Genomic DNA, 15,364 nt, shown 5'->3' on the forward strand with positions numbered 1-15,364 from the left:
TCCTATTATAATGTTCTTGTTCTCAAAGATAGCTGAACGCTATCAAATTCTGGGATCTGTTATTTATGTCTAAAGCTATAAAAAAAAAAACATAGTGTAAAATGAAATGAAACAGATCCTGAACATTTAATATATAACGCTAAAAATATTTAGCGGGAAGTAAAAATAAATCTAGAGAATTTGAGTTCAAGCTTGCGATTCTGTTTTAATTACGTCAGCACAAATTAATCAGCATGATTCATGACAATCCCAACACAATGGAAATCATTAAAATACAGCAGGTGAGACTTTTGCCTGGTTTGCAGGTATACTATGTATTCATTAATGTACTTGCGTCATCATTTCTAGATATTAGGATCAACCAGAATCATTAAAATAACATCAGTACTATAAGGAGATAAAAGTTAAACTGGACATCATACAATAAAGATAATGATGGCACTAACCTTTAGGTATAGCTGTAGGTCAAAAGTCATGCACAATAAAAATAAATAAATAAAAAACTCTAGAAATAACAATAGTACAAACAAATGCAAATAAAATAAACTCAATCTCTCCTTTAATCTCCTAATCTGTTCAATCTAACGCGACAACTCTCATATATGATTCCCCCCCATTGTGGAGATAGAGGTCGTTACTATGCGTGTTGTTTTTAATCAATAAGATAAGATGTTTGTTGGACAGTCAGCAGAGGGACTGTTGGACTTTAGCGTGATGTTCCCGTGGCTCGCTGAACAACAAGTGTCACAACTGTGAGTCCCTTTCAGGACAAACGTCCAATGACGCTTTGTGTCTTTATCTCGTCCAATCAGACGCGCATCGCCACAGCCCTGCATCGTCGGGCTGGCCTATAAGAAGTGAGCGTCAGACGCAAAGACATCATCCGGTCCGAACTCTGCCATTCAGGTACGTTTAAGTCCTTTCAAATTAACATGATTTTCTTATGGGATTAAATGTGTGCCGTAGATTTAGAGAAAAATTTATCTGATTCTTAACATGTCAATTGTTTCTAAAATGATTAGCCTGTATTTGAATTACTTTTAAATGTCGTAATTGTACTGAAAGTTCAATTCAATACATTTTTATTTCGATAGCGCCAGATCATAACAGAAAAGCTATCTCCAGGCATAGCAGGGAAAGACAGAACCCAGCGTGTCCCAAGGCAAGGAAAGGGAAAAACTGCCCTTTAACAGGCAGAAACCTTGAACATAACCTAAAACTCATAGTGGGAGGCCACCAGAGGACCGGTCGGGTTGAGAAAGAAAGAGAAGCAAAACAGCGAGACAAGGACAGAGAGGGAGAGACGGAGACAAGGACAGATAGGAAGAGAGACAAAAACAGAGAAAGAGAGAGAGAGAGAGAGAGAGAGAGAGAGAGTGAAGAGGAGCAGACAGGAACACGACGAGTGTCCAATACAACCAGAGGTTCACAACATGCAGATAAAGCTGCTGTACAGGAAGTACCGAAACCAAGATGAGAACCGCTAATGCTAGCAAAGAGGACATCGTGTCGAAGGTCACAGGTCCAGGTTCTGCAGCTCTAGAAAGTCTCTGGATCGTTTCTCCAGGGCTTCCGAGGGAACCCAAAGCAGCACCTTGCCGCCGTTTGTAACACGCTCATTGAAGCTTTACAGATTTCATTCCTGCATGTTTTGTCTGATTTTTTTGTCCTTCCCTCAAATTTAAACATTATATTTAAACAAAATAATAAATGACCAAAATAAACGTTGAAAAGAACTGAAGCCAAACCTACAGAGCAATATGCTCTACATCTGAAGACTTAGGATGCTTTAACCTAAAGTTATTAAAAAATAGCACTCAGGAATAACCTGATTAATTCAGCTGGGTGTTTTTCTGTTCTTTGTATCTCAAAGCTGTCAGTGGCCTTGGGAACACACACACACACACACACACACACACACACACACACACGTAGCACTTCCAAACTCAAAGTTCACCAGATTTGGACTGAAGCTGTGGACATGACGTCTGATAAGCCAGATAAAGTTCAGATTATTGTTTATTTTGCCAATCTGTTGCAAAAAGCCAGCCTGGAATTCTTGGAACAACGGTTATCTCTGTGTCATCCGATGATGAGTCACATTACACCCACATTAAGGGGGGGGAGCAACAACTCGATCCAAGGGTTATCTTTTTGCTTTTCAACATTAAAATTTCAAAGGAAGTCTAAATATGCTGCGTTGGGCCAGTAACGGAAATTAAACTCAATATATATCAGACACGAGAAAGAATAATCGAATGCTCTGTTTCTCAGCAGCCATGAAGTCCTCCCTCATCGTCGCAGTCGTTCTGTTCGCTCTGGCTCAAGGTGCAGTACGACCTTCAGAAACCCAAAATAGGCGTTTTGTTTTATTTTAAAACTCTTACGTATCCGACTGCTCGGGTTGTCTTTGGAATCCCACAGGAAGCCTGGCGCAAGAAGATGCTGCCCCCGTTTTCACTGCCCAGGGTTTGACTCAGCGACTACAGCAGCTAAGGGAGGGTCTGGCCGCGCAGCTCGGGAGCAGCGGCGACGCGGCGAGCGGGGCTCAGTGAGTACGGCGAACGCGTCGCCTCGACCTCCACGTGCGACCTTTCCGCCGAAACACTTCCATTTTCTTGCCGCCCCCCCCCCCACAGGCAACTCCAGAGCCATGTGGAGACCTTCGCCGCTGAGCTTCGGGGGAAGCTTGCCACTCTCGCCGCTCAACTGCAGCAACAGGCGGGGCCCCTGGCAGAAAGCGTCCCGACCGAGATCCAGGCCTTCATCACCAAGATGCAGAAGCAGATCGAGGAAATCGTTCAGCAGGCGACGGATCAGGCCAAGGCGATCGGCAACTGAACCAGCAACCGAAACGAAACGAGCTGCTCGTATTCCCCGTCGCTTGTTGTCTTAAACATGAATTAAAAACATGAAACGCATTCCGCGTGCTTTCCTTCCGTTGTTCGGGAGCATCCCGAGAATTGACGAGTCAGTCACACTTTTCTCTTTCTTGTTTTTTTATTTTTTATTTAAGCAAGCGAACGTAACGAACGGGCCATTTTACGAGAACAGAACATTTAAAAAGGGATAAAATGGCAAAAAGGAATGCTTTAAAACCTTGTTCACAGAATTCTCCCCTCGAACCCGGCCTGAACGAATCATCAAAGGGTTTCTTCTTCTCCCCCAACTCCAACCAGCGCTTCCGTTCATCACAGGCCCGGATGAAGACTCCATTTTATTCATATATTATTTAACATTTCGTTTTGATGATCGCCCCCCCACCCTCCCACCCCGACACACACGCTTCTGTGAACATGAAACTAAAAGAGACGGGAGGCCTTTCACTCCTATTGCGACACAAATGGGGGGGGGGGGGGGGAACTCGCTCCCGTTCACTTTGCGCCATCGACCGAAACGAGCCCGTCCAGCTTTGGGGGAATAATCGGTGGATTTGGCCGGTTGGAATAAACTTGTGGATGAGTATAATATCCGGTGAGAGCAACGCATAAATAGAAAGCTGATCGTGGGGAGCCGGAATCTCCAGGCGCCGCCTCCGCCTCCGGGCGAAAGCACATCCGGGAAGCGCGTTGCGTCTCGGAGTCAGACGCTCGGGACCACGGATGAATTGGTCACAGTATTCTGAACAACCTCCTTGGCCTGATGCGCCTGAAGCACAGCAACGGCCTCATCCACCTAGAGAGAGAAACGACATCACGTGAGCCACGTCTGGGAATCCTCGGATAGCGGGGCCGTCTGGAGAAAGCGCCGCCTCCTCCACCGACCTTTGAGCGGAGGGACTCCGGGGACTCCAGCATGTGGAGCAGCTCCGAGTTGTCGATCTCCAGGAGCATGCCGGTGATCTTTCCCGCCAGGCTGGCGTGCATAACGTGGATCAGTGGGAACAGGTGCTCCCCTGGAGGAAGAACGGAAGCAGGACGAGTTGAGGGAGGGCGCCATCAACGCCACAAGTTAGCGCCGCGAACAGGCGAGGGTACGGCGAGGGCGTCACGACCCTTACGGTCCTCGTGGGGGCGACAAGTTACTACCGATTGGCTGGCCCGCAACTTTTATTCAGTTAAATTTGGGAAGTATTCCTCCTTATGGTGATGCTTCAGGTCAAAGGTGACAATAGAAGTAGGGCTCGAGTGTTCGGGGTATCTTTAAAGTCCAGATTGAACGACCTACTCAAGTAGATCCGGCCCGCAGCGTCGCCGCTGAGGCGCATTACCTACCCAGGTAAAAACGGAATAACCCCATAAAATCCCAGACGCTTCGGACCTTGAAGATTAAAAAATTAAAAGGGACGGCGTTTAAGGGGCGGGGCCTGACACCTACCCAGCATCTGCTTCTGTTCCTGTGGTGGAGCTGCAGCCAGAATGGAGGAAGTGAGAGGCTCCTGTCCCTGAACATGAGCAGCAGGCTGGAGGGCAGACAGAATGTAAGCAGACAGGAAGTCTTTATCGGCTCCTCCCACTTGGACCGGAACGAGCGAGCGAGCGTCCTACCTGCTGCACGCCCACTTGCGTCTGGGCGGTCATGTGCTGCTGGGTGTTGCGGACTCCTGCAGCGTACTTGTACTGAGGGACTCCTCGCACAGGAGCAACCGGCGCAGTGGCCGTTCGGGGCACCATGGGCTGGCTTGCTGTGAGGGAGGGGGAGGGGGGGGGGCACACATCAACACAAACATCCAGCCAGCAGCCCCGTAGCCCAACGCTCTCTCTCTCGCGCGTTAAGACAGACTATTAAGCATCGAGCGACTGACCGACACGCTGGCTGGACATCATGCGGGGCACCTGGGAGCCCGGACGCATGGGGCCGAAGGTCTGTGGGCGGGGGGCCGAGGCACGCATGGCTCCTGGCATGCTCTGGAAATCTAAACACGGGGAAAAAAAAAAGAAAAGAAAAATGGCTTCACCCACGAGCGAACGCAACGGTCCGGTCCACACGGAGCCCGTCGCGATGCTCACGTGGCTGCCGGACGCCCTGGGCGGCCCAGCGGGGGCCCGGGCGGAGCTGCGCCATCTGTCCAGCGGCCGGGTAGTAAGCGGCGCGGTTCTGGGCCGGGGGCATGGCCGTCATGAAATAGCCGGCGGCGGGGGCCGGCTGGTAGGGGTTGATGACCGGGTTGGGCACCGTGCGCACGCTGGCCATGCGCTGCATGTACTGGTTGGTCAGGTGGGCTTGGCGCTCCTCTTTGCGTTGGGCCAGAGCCACGTACAGCGGCTTGGTGGCCACGATGCGGCCGTTCATCTCCGTGACCGCTTTGGTGGCTTCCTCCGGCGAAGAGAAGCAGACGAAGCCAAAGCCCTTGCTGCGCCCGCCCTCCATCATCACCTGAGTCAAACAAACACGCCATCAAACACGGCCGCCAACGCCGCCGCCCCCCCCCCCCCTTTAGACGTCTCTTTACCGAGACAACTCTACCTTGGCGCTGGTGATGGTGCCGAACGGCAAGAACTCCTTCCTCAGACGTTCGTCGTCGATCCCGTCATCGAGGTTCTTCACGTACAGATTCACACCCTGGAAAGACGCACGGCCTCTTTCAAACGCTACGCATCGGCCGGGAACATTCCGACTGCGATGTCGCTTTGCTGTTGAACTGTCTGTAGTACAAATTTATCCCCAGAATCCACGACCGCAGGATGTGGGGCCCATAAACTACAGAGTTCCTGTTGCAGCCATTTTGGCCGGTGCAACCCACCGTGGGAGGGAGCACCGAATTTGACAAAGCTGCGGACCGTCGTTCGTTACAACGAACCGGAAGACAGGAAGTGGGCAAAAAATAAAAAAACAGAAACCTGATAGCGGGTCAAGCGGTCTTGTTTCATTTGCTCGAATCTGCGCTTGAGCTCCGTCTGTCGCTCCACCTTCTTCTGGGCGCGGCCGACGTAGATCAGCTTGCCGTTCAACTCCTTCCCGTTCATCTCATCCACGGCCTGCGGCGAAACGGAACACACACACACACACACAAGAAAAAAGACATTTTCGGAGGCAGGAAAAGCATCTCTCCGTTTCCACGTGAAGCGGTCGGTGCGCCTCCTCGTACCTTCTGGGCATCCTCGTGCCTCTCAAAGCTGACGAACCCGAAACCGCGAGACTTTCCGCTGTCGTCCATCATGACGCGGATGCTCATTGCGTTTCCTAGGAGACGGAGATAGCATTCAGAGGCAACGTCCGAAGCGTCGTACGCGTCGAGGGAGGGACGGGCTGATGCGCCAACGACTGACCGTATTTATTAAAGAGCTCCCTGAGCTTCTCGTCATCCATGTCGTCGCCAAAGTTTTTGACGTAGACGTTGGTGAACTCCTTGGCCCGAGCCCCCAGCTCGGCCTCGCGCTCTTTGCGTGATTTGAAGCGACCCACAAATCTTCAATATAAAAAATGGCCGAATTTTAACACACATTGAATACATCAAGTACGCTAATAAATGTTTCCTTCATTCCAAATGTCGTGTTAGCAGTTAGACAGGATGCATACCATAAAAGGTCACGCACAAATCGGAATCCTTTTTTTTTTTTGCTTCTCGTATTAGCAAAATGAATCCAATCCTTCACTTACACTTTCCGGTCATTGAGCAGCATGCCGTTCATTTTGTCAATGGCTCGTTCGGCGGCCTCTTGAGTCTCAAAATGCACAAACCCGTAGCCTTTAGAGCCGTTCTCATCACAAACCACCTTGGAGGAAGTAGACACATGCTGCCTTAAAGTCCACACGCGTGCAGTAAGAGTATGCAACAAAAAAAAAAAGTGTGATGTCTTAAATAATCTACATCGGGAAGCAATGTTACTCAACCTCCATCGAACTTTATGCTAGTTGGACAGTGATCGGCTGTTTGCAACAACACATTTCAACACAAAACGCTGCTTTTACTGAGCACAGCTCGGCTCTTTATCCGTTCAACGCGGGACACGGTCGCGTCCAGCGGTCTAAAGAATGAAGAAAAAAAACACCTGAAATGGTGTGAAAATTCATGCTTAGCACCACAAACTGTTCTTGTTGTTGCAAACAGCTGGTAAAAAAGTGTATTTTGTGAAAGCTTACATACAATGGGGGGGGGGGGGGGGGGTTGAACAATGAAACGTGTTAGTGCAAACAACTCTAGCACCTTCACTAAACACTCGCATGCAGGTCAATCCCGCACTCGCAGTGCGACGCCGCCAGACGGCTGACCTTCCGGTCGCCTACCTTGCATGACAGGATGTTGCCGAAAGCAGAGAAGGTGTCGTAGAGAGCCTTGTTGTCAATGGACTTGTCAAGATTTTTGATGAAGATGTTCCCAACGCCACTTTTTCTCAGCGATGGATCCCGCTGCGACCACATGATGCGCAAGGGCCGCCCCTTGATCACGTCAAAGTTCATGGTGTCCAGGGCGCGCTCAGCTGGGAGAGTGGAACAGGAAATGGCTTTAGATTGATATAACCGATACATCTAAAGGTGGGCTGCTCTATCTCGAGGGGGTTTCAGTCATTCTTTGTCAGAGGTATAAATCCGAGATGTAGTTTTACCTACATATAATCTACATACCGTAACCACAGACAGATTTGGGGGGGGGGGGGGGGGGGTCGATGCATTAGTTTACACATTTAATGACTATTGTTGATTACACATTAATCTGTGACATCATTATTGTTTCAAACATTTAATTAACTTATCGATACATTACGACAGTTGGAATTTTGTGCTAAAACTGCAACTGATTTATTCTATTAACTTCGATCAATTTATCCCTAAAAAACAATATCAGTATTCCACGTCCAGATTTTAATTCCCTGGACAAACAAAGAAAAGCTATTCTAATAGTTAATAAGCAGATACAGATCCGTCATCGCTGAAACACAGAAAACACTTTGATGGGAGATATGTTTGCTTCCTGAGAATACAAGGCTGCCATTTGCTCAAGATTTGCAAAAGGGGTGTAGTCCCGACAGCATGTAACGCTTGCAGGTACTGGCCGTTCCGCCGGCGGCTAGCTAAGCTAATAGCACACTGGGGTGGGCTAGGCAGGGCTAGCTAACAGCACACTGGGGTGGGCTAGGCAGGGCTGGCTAACAGCACACCGGGGTGGGCTAGGCAGGGCTGGCTAACAGCACACCGGGGTGGGCTAGGCAGGGCTGGCTAACAGCACACTGAGGTTGGCTAGGCAGGGCTAGCTAACAGCACACTGGGGTGGGCCAGGCAGGGCTAGCTAACAGCACACTGGGGTGGGCCAGGCAGGGCTAGCTAACAGCACACTGGGGTGGGCCAGGCAGGGCTAGCTAACAGCACACTGGGGTGGGCCAGGCAGGGCTAGCTAACAGCACACTGGGGTGGGCTAGGCAGGGCTAGCTAACAGCACACTGAGGCTGGCTAGGCAGGGCTAGCTAACAGCACACTGAGGTTGGCTAGGCAGGGCTAGCTAACAGCACACTGAGGTTGGCTAGGCAGGGCTAGCTAACAGCACACTGAGGTTAGCTAGGCAGGGCTAGCCAACAGCACACTTAGGTTGGCTAGGCAGGGCTAGTTAACAGCACACTGGGGTGGGCTAGGCAGGGCTAGCTAACAGCACACTTGGGTTGGCTAGGCAGGGCTAGCTAACAGCACACTGGGGTGGGCTAGGCAGGGCTAGCATGGCGTTTCTCTGCTATGCCTCTGCTCGGCAGGTTCAAGTGAGGAGACGCGACCGACAACATGTCGGCCGCAGTAACAAGCAGAAAGCACCATGTCGGTGTTTCGATCAAGCACTTACCGTCAGCTGGTTGCTGAAAGTTCACATAGGCGTAGCCGAGGGACCGCCGGGTGATCATATCCCTGCAAACCCGGATCGAAAGGATAGCTCCGGCCGGGCTGAATTTCTCGTATAGCATGGCTTCTGTCACATCCTGTTGCAGGTCCCCGACGTACAGGGAGGCCATCGGGTAGCTGGTAGCGCTGGGGTTCATGTTCGCCGGCTGCGGAAGCTAGCTAAGAGCTCGGACGAAGCTAATCTACGAAGTTTTCGGCGACAGTCCGGTCACAAAGGTCGCGTCGCTCCAACCGCTGGCTTGTGAGAAACGGCGTTTTACGTAAAAAAAAAAAAAAACAGCTTTAATAAAACAACTTGGCTGACTTTCCAATTTTGTGACTCGCTGAGTTGAATGAGAATTTTGTGCCAGGAAAAATATATAAAATGAACGTTAGCCCCTACTCGTCCGCTTACGCGCCGTCCTCGAGCGTCTTCTCCAGCTTCACGGGTTTGTTTCAAAAGAAAAGAAAAAAAAAAGGATTTTTTGACTTTTTATTTGGTATTTTTAATTTTTTTTTGATTTTTTTTGATTTTTTTTTTATAGAATGTGTCCCGAGCGAGCTCAGGAGCACACAGGCACTCACTCAGCAGCAACAGCCGGGGTTGAGGGGAAGTTCCAACCGGGAAGTTGTGTTTTATATACCGGTTATTGCGTCATCAAAATGGACCAATCACCTTACTGAGTGGTTGAAGAAAAAAAAAAAAAAAAAAAGGTCACCAAAGGGGCGTATGCCGCATATTACGGATGACGATGAAATCAGGCAGAAACGCATTGTTACAGGTCGAAATTGATCAATTTAATCGATCACAGCGTTCTACTGGGGCCAATACTTAATACCGATCCAGCCGAGCGAGTGCTAATGTAACCGGATGATTGGGGTTAAATTTGCCCAACGCTACACTAATGAGTTTACAGTGCCAGGTTCACCAGGGGCTGGCTGTTACATTCAAATGTGACCTTAAATGACTCAAGATTTAAAAAGGTGCGCGAGAATTCAGCAAAAGTGATTTAAATGATTGCATATCGCATACATCCGACACCTGACAGCCATTTTACACAAAAGCGAGGCTTTGTGGGTCGTTTTGATATGTTTTAACTCATTTTAACCTCAAAGGAAGCTGCCACCAGCGAATGAATGATGTCAATACCACATTCCTCACCTGACAGGATTATTTTTAGTTACTGAAGGAACCTCGATCAAGATTAGATTGGATTTGAAAAACGGGTTGAGAAGTAGCCCTGCTAATTTACCTTCTACCAGGAGCATGAGGGGGGAAGTCATGTGATTACCCGTTTAAGTTCCTTGTTCTTACAATAGCTGGAACATTTATCAAAAAGCGACGTCATCGTTTTCTGTGCAGTGAAAAATGATCGGCTGATAACGACTAATGAGGATTATTACGCTTTTGTTTTGACAAACTCCAAATTATTTCAGGTTTTAGTGATTTTTTTAATTCTTTTTTAATTATGAGCGTGGCAAGCAGCTGTGCGCCCACGATCCTAATAGTTGAGCTAGTTTCAGTATGGTGGACGAAATAACTTCAAGGTTTGGGTCGAGATTATCCGTCTGACACCACCGTCCACAGGGGGCGCTGTTGTCTTTAAAAAGAATGTTAATTGATTACGACCATGTGGAATATTGAAATTAAGGCTTGAAAAGTAGGACTGTTCTTTGTTTTTGCACGCTATATATTAGGTTAAATGTTATAATTTGTAGTTCAAGGCCATCTTTTCATTTTGAAACAGGTTAGAAAAGAACACTTTTAGCTCTACGTTACCTTGAGGGTGATTATACTCACCTGGAACACGGGGAAACTCAAAGATGATGCAAATCCCCAGCCGGTGTACGTACTTTAATCAATGTAGACCTATTTTTTTTATATACTGTACACCAACACATTTTAAACCTAGTAATACCACTCACACAAAAATGAACCTTTTTAATACTTGAATTTAATGCTTGAATTTCATTTACATGAAAGCACATAACCAAATAACGTACTCAGAGTGTACCTTGAGTCCCAAATTCTGACGTCCCCATCTTCTTAAAAAATGAAGATGCTGTAATTAGAAGAAACCGGAGCAACGCTGTTCTACTTTGGCCATTACGTAGCTTTATACCAAGTTCCTTTAATATGTTCGCATTTATTGAACTAGTTTGTCATTTCACTATGTTCTTCCAAGGAAGGGAAACGTCACTGTAAAACCACCCAGGATGAAGCTAAACCCCAAGCAAAAAAAAAAAAAGAAGAAAATTAGCAGGTCCAAAGCACGGCTAACCCTCGCACCATACTACAGGAAACCACGTACATTCTAAGAGTCAAACCAAGAGACGCGGGGAAGAACAAAAAGAAAAACCAAACACCCAAATAGAAAAAGAGCAGAAAGCCACATGAATGCACATGGCTAAAGTATCCTCTGCACTCAGGAAAGACAAAATATAAAAAGATACAGTATCAAGCCAGTTTTTTTTTTTTTACTCCTAGTTGTTCACTTTATCTTAGACAGTCAATACTTTGTCACGTGTTGTGAAACTTGCTGGGAATCGTAATCTACGCGTTTCGAGAGTGAAAAGATGTCAGAAAAAAAATGGAACGGAACTATATAGTGGAACTGGCGTTTTTGGCGAGATGGTCAGAAAACCTTTCCTAAGCCCCGATGCACATAGAACCCACCGAACCGTGTGTGTGCGCTGACATCTGTAAAAAAAAAAAAAAACAAACACACGGCCTGCTTCCCTGACAGGGCGGGATGGATGCGAGCGAGGTGGCGAACGGTCTCACCCGCTCCACTGGCACAGGAGACGTGTTCTACAGTTAAACCGAGGCGTCACAGAAACTGTCAGTAATAGTGAGTTCAAGTAAGAACAGAAGAAATTAAAATTCCATTGAGAGGTTCTCGTTTGTGTTTTGATGAACAGCAACGATTTGCAACAGTGAGCGAGGTTAAAGTGCACGCGGGGGGGGGGGCAATTTGGATCTACAGGAGGGATTTAATCTGGACTAGGACTAAAAGTAAAACAGCCAACGAGTAATGCCGAAAAAGAAAACCGCTATTCCATTCTCTGTGGAGGCGCGCACACGATTAACACACTTCAATGTATTTGGCCCACACACACACTACACATTGTGAAGTGTGTAAAAAAAAAAAACAGAATACATGTCTGTGCATGTGTTTGCAAACACAACGCCACACACAACACAGGCTGGTGAGAAGTAAAAAAAGGAAAAACAAGGGTGTGATTTTGTTTCTTTTCTCCCCGTTCATTCCTTGACCGTGCTCTGCTGCTGCGGCTCCTCCGCCTCGCCTTCCCCCTGGTTGTCTGCCGACCACAGCTGCAACAAAGCGAGGGACAGGCGGGGATTAGTCCACACCGGGACGACGCTTGGTCAAACCCCGTTCGTGATTGGACAGGTGCCGACGGAACACCGGAGCGCGCCGCTCACCGTCAGATTGTCGCGGAGCAGCTGCATGATCAAGGTGCTGTCCTTGTAGGACTCATCCTGGTTGCTCTCCAGTTCGACGATGGCTTGGTCGAAGGCCTTGGAGGAGACGTAGACGCGCGCGGAAGCCGTTAGAACTCGCGTGCACGCCGAAATAAAGCCGACACCAGAGGGTCCCAATGGAAAAAATGTGAACCCCAACCCTAACCCCATCGGTCCATTCTTTAGGATCGCCTCGACGAAGACGCCGGTTCTTACCTTCTTGGCCAGTTCGCAAGCCTTATCGGGATCGTTGTCGATCTCGTAATAGAAGACGGAGAAGTTGAGGGCGAGGCCGAGGCGAATGGGATGAGTCGACGCCAGTTTCTCGGCGACCTCACATGCTGCTTCGTAGGCCACTTTCGAAAGGTCGACGAGATCTGCACGTGGGGGGACGGGCCGAAACAGGAAGCGGATGAGAAACGGCACACATTCAGAAACATGGCGAGCGCATTGCCGGCGACAGGACACGAAGGTCGGCTTTGCTTTACCTTTCTTCGCCGCAGCAGCGGCCACCTCGGCCATGTAGCGCAAGTAGTCGCCCTTCATCTTCAGGTAGAAGACTGTGCCTTCGTCTGACGCGGCGTTGGGGATCAGGCAATCATCGAGCAGTACCTGGAAAGGACAAACCCGCCAAACAGAATGGATGCAATGTGAGAACGTCAATACATAAACAATGGTGGGCGGCCGGTGTCTAAATAATGACCAGCATCTTTCACTTCAGGAACAATCCCAAGCACACCGCATTCCCAACATTCGCCGTTTCTCCAGCTCATTCTGTCCGGCGGATGCTCAGAGAGCAGCAGCGGCTCAAGCAAAGAAACGTTACGGCGAGCGGTTCTCAGATCAGCCGTGAGACTGAACAAAAGGGATCCATATACCATCGCAACTTTCCCCATTCGGAATTGGTGCACAAAGTGCCCATGCGACACCGTCCTTTGGTCACGCCGTCGATTCTACTCTGAGACCACCTCCGATGGAAGGCGCTAAAGATCCGTGTGGGACGGTGGAAGAGAACAGCAGCCGGTCGCGTGTGAAGTCAAACAGATTCCTTGCTTAGAGTGTCCGTGTTCGAGCTGGGTTCCACCCTCCAGGAATGAGCGCCATTAGCCTTGAGCGCCTTTGATGTTGTTAGATACTCAAAATAATCCCCACGCTACTGACTTTTTTCTTTCTTCTTTTAAGGAGCGGATAGAGATCGGTATCCATCTTGCTTCTCCTACATTCTCTCTCTAGTTGTCTCTCTAATTCCCCCTCCCATCCAGTAGCCATAAAAAAGAAGGTGAATGGACTTCTTGATCGGATGCAGCCTAAATTATTGAAAATAAAAGGACAAACATTCAGCTACCCGACCGACTGCGTTTTAAGTGCCTGAAAACGCTTATTTTAGAGCGAGATATAAAATGGCACTATAGTTCCTATAGAAAGCATCGTCTCCCCCGCAACATCGTCTTCAACATCCATCAGCTCCAATTCCAACATTCACCTCCGAGCACCGCCCAATCCAAGTCTCACCATGATGTCTGCTTCTTACCAGTACTTCTTTACAAACGCCGTTGAGCTCCGCCTCAATCTTTTCCTTGTACTCGGCGACCATTGCTTCCCGTTTTCCGTCGTCACGTATCTCTACGCTTGATACCATCCTCCACGAGGACCGCATCGCTCCCACCACATTCTTGTAAGAGACAGAAAGTAGGTTGCGATCCTCGTTACAAAGACTCCGTTCCATTTTTGCGACCTGCTTCATGAATGAAGACATGTCGCCATAGCGTTCGGCCTGTTCAGCCAATTTGGCTTGCGTTATCAGGTCATCCTTGGAGGCCATGGCTTCTGTTTGGGCTGCGGAAGGAAGGACAGTGGGTAAAGGAGACATTATGAAGGTATAAATGTATGGACAGCAGAATGGAAACCACAGACACAGGGCAGCACGATGGAGAACAAGTACACGGTTTCCTTCCTGCCCAACCTGATTTTTGGTATGCATGTAAATACTTATTTTCATTCATTATTTATCAGGTTACTTCCTAGTAGATTCGTCACAGCACAAGCGGCCATCTTCAAGTGACGCGCTTCGAGTTTAAGGTGACTTCCTAACTAAGCGACTTGAGAATTCTCCTTGCTTTTGTCAGTTTTTTTTTATTAAATATTGCTTACCAATAAGCAATATGGGGGGGGGGGGGGGTCAAACGTATGGAATCAGTATTTAAAATAAGAAAAGATCAGGCGAGTCACACCTGCACCCTCCTGAGGTATGTCGGCCACCCAGTTCGACGTCACGCACTCACCTGCCCAACGAGTTACGACTGTGTTAAAGGCAGGACACAAACCCAAAGAAAAACCTTAAACATTTGACTGTATAATTTTAAACGGTTCATTTTAAACAAAATGCGACAATAAGGCTCCCGGTGGGCAGATAGGACCGATTAGTGGCGTCACCGAGTCAGCTTTAACCGGAATGAAAGGAGCCTCGCTCGGTTCAACCTACAGTGAACGCCCTTTTTTTTTTTTTTTTTGCGCTTCCCGGAAGCGAACCATAGCTGTTGGTTTAACGATTATTAAGCGTTTTTATTCTAGATTGTTTAATTTTAAAAGAAAAGCTACTTTGGTCGCATTAGAAAACCGACTATAAACACAGCGCGCAAAACACATTACGCTAGCTAGCTAGCTAGCTTAGATGGGTTAAAGTGCACGAGCGTCCAGGAAGCGCCGAACAATGACCGAGCTACAGCGCAGTCACTGGCGGCACCGACGACTCGTGTGTGGGGGTCGTTGTCGGGGGGGGGGGGGGGGGGGATAGCTCCCAAGGCGCGCACAGCAAGTTTAGCCATTAAGCTAAAAAACGGCGGTAAACACACGGGAACTAACCTGCGAGTGTCGTTAGACGATGATGATGATGATGTTCTCGAGTTCCAGCCGCACAGCTGATGTTCACTCCCGCTCATCCACGGGGTTTCCCTCCAATCATAGACACTGGAGCAGGGTCGGGAGGGGACTAATGACGTCAGAGAGCTGTTGCTAAGACAACCATATTGTACACGGTCGGTGGGGCAGTTCTAACGATTTATCAATTTTCTCTTGTATTTATTATGAACAAACTAATGTTATTCTAATTTCCATACACAATTAAGACAATAATAC

General features: G+C 48.4%; 3 protein-coding genes and 1 non-coding gene across 5 annotated transcripts; 1 reads left to right on the top strand and 3 right to left on the bottom strand.

The window, feature by feature from the left end:
- The first annotated feature begins 875 nt into the window (after positions 1-875).
- LOC137903506 (type-4 ice-structuring protein-like) lies at positions 876-2,915 on the top strand. Of its 2 annotated transcripts, none has more exons than XM_068747655.1 (4): positions 876-906; positions 2,278-2,328; positions 2,425-2,551; positions 2,640-2,915. In XM_068747655.1, exons 2-4 carry the CDS (start codon positions 2,280-2,282, stop codon positions 2,839-2,841), a joined length of 378 nt encoding a protein of 125 aa, XP_068603756.1. In that variant the 5' UTR covers positions 876-906; positions 2,278-2,279; the 3' UTR covers positions 2,842-2,915. The 2 variants fall into 2 exon arrangements, with proteins under 2 accessions (XP_068603756.1, XP_068603755.1); XM_068747654.1 differs by having other exon boundaries at positions 880-906; positions 2,275-2,328.
- A 72-nt stretch (positions 2,916-2,987) lies between these two features.
- On the bottom strand, positions 2,988-9,326 carry LOC137902747 (polyadenylate-binding protein 1A-like). Its single transcript, XM_068746816.1, has 13 exons — positions 8,708-9,326; positions 7,168-7,361; positions 6,541-6,656; positions 6,210-6,349; positions 6,029-6,123; positions 5,781-5,918; positions 5,407-5,502; positions 4,950-5,316; positions 4,745-4,855; positions 4,488-4,624; positions 4,318-4,402; positions 3,765-3,895; positions 2,988-3,675 (listed from the first exon to the last, which is right to left on the bottom strand). The coding sequence occupies exons 1-13, from the start codon at positions 8,898-8,900 to the stop codon at positions 3,583-3,585; spliced, it is 1,896 nt and encodes a 631-aa protein (XP_068602917.1). The 5' UTR covers positions 8,901-9,326; the 3' UTR covers positions 2,988-3,582.
- Positions 5,580-5,717, bottom strand: LOC137903550 (small nucleolar RNA SNORA5). The gene has a single exon (XR_011105771.1). It is a non-coding gene; the product is annotated as a small nucleolar RNA SNORA5 (small nucleolar RNA).
- A 1,351-nt stretch (positions 9,327-10,677) lies between the features above and the next one.
- LOC137903545 (14-3-3 protein zeta/delta-like) lies at positions 10,678-15,158 on the bottom strand. Its single transcript, XM_068747694.1, has 6 exons — positions 15,092-15,158; positions 13,761-14,065; positions 12,718-12,841; positions 12,446-12,606; positions 12,191-12,286; positions 10,678-12,079 (listed from the first exon to the last, which is right to left on the bottom strand). Exons 2-6 carry the CDS (start codon positions 14,049-14,051, stop codon positions 12,008-12,010), a joined length of 744 nt encoding a protein of 247 aa, XP_068603795.1. The 5' UTR covers positions 14,052-14,065; positions 15,092-15,158; the 3' UTR covers positions 10,678-12,007.
- Positions 15,159-15,364: the final 206 nt, after the last annotated feature.

This window comes from Brachionichthys hirsutus, chromosome 13 (assembly GCF_040956055.1).
Source record: "Brachionichthys hirsutus isolate HB-005 chromosome 13, CSIRO-AGI_Bhir_v1, whole genome shotgun sequence".
Taxonomy (NCBI): Eukaryota; Metazoa; Chordata; class Actinopteri; order Lophiiformes; family Brachionichthyidae; genus Brachionichthys; species Brachionichthys hirsutus.

Excerpts from the sequence above, each read along its gene's own strand:
- LOC137902747 (XM_068746816.1), bottom strand. The coding sequence starts at position 8,900 with ATGAACCCCAGCGCTACCAGCTACCCGATGGCCTCCCTGTACGTCGGG. Across the intron at positions 4,856-4,949 it reads CCAGGGCGTCCGGCAGCCAC|ATTTCCAGAGCATGCCAGGA; the intron begins GTGAGCATCGCG and ends CCCCGTGTTTAG. Across the intron at positions 3,896-4,317 it reads GGAACAGAAGCAGATGCTGG|GGGAGCACCTGTTCCCACTG; the intron begins GTAGGTGTCAGG and ends TTCTTCCTCCAG.
- LOC137903545 (XM_068747694.1), bottom strand. The coding sequence starts at position 14,051 with ATGGCCTCCAAGGATGACCTGATAACGCAAGCCAAATTGGCTGAACAG. Across the intron at positions 12,287-12,445 it reads CTTGCGAACTGGCCAAGAAG|GCCTTCGACCAAGCCATCGT; the intron begins GTAAGAACCGGC and ends GTCTCCTCCAAG. Across the intron at positions 12,080-12,190 it reads TGCTCCGCGACAATCTGACG|CTGTGGTCGGCAGACAACCA; the intron begins GTGAGCGGCGCG and ends GCTTTGTTGCAG.
- LOC137903506 (XM_068747655.1), top strand. The coding sequence starts at position 2,280 with ATGAAGTCCTCCCTCATCGTCGCAGTCGTTCTGTTCGCTCTGGCTCAA. Across the intron at positions 2,329-2,424 it reads TCTGTTCGCTCTGGCTCAAG|GAAGCCTGGCGCAAGAAGAT; the intron begins GTGCAGTACGAC and ends GGAATCCCACAG. Across the intron at positions 2,552-2,639 it reads GACGCGGCGAGCGGGGCTCA|GCAACTCCAGAGCCATGTGG; the intron begins GTGAGTACGGCG and ends CCCCCCCCACAG.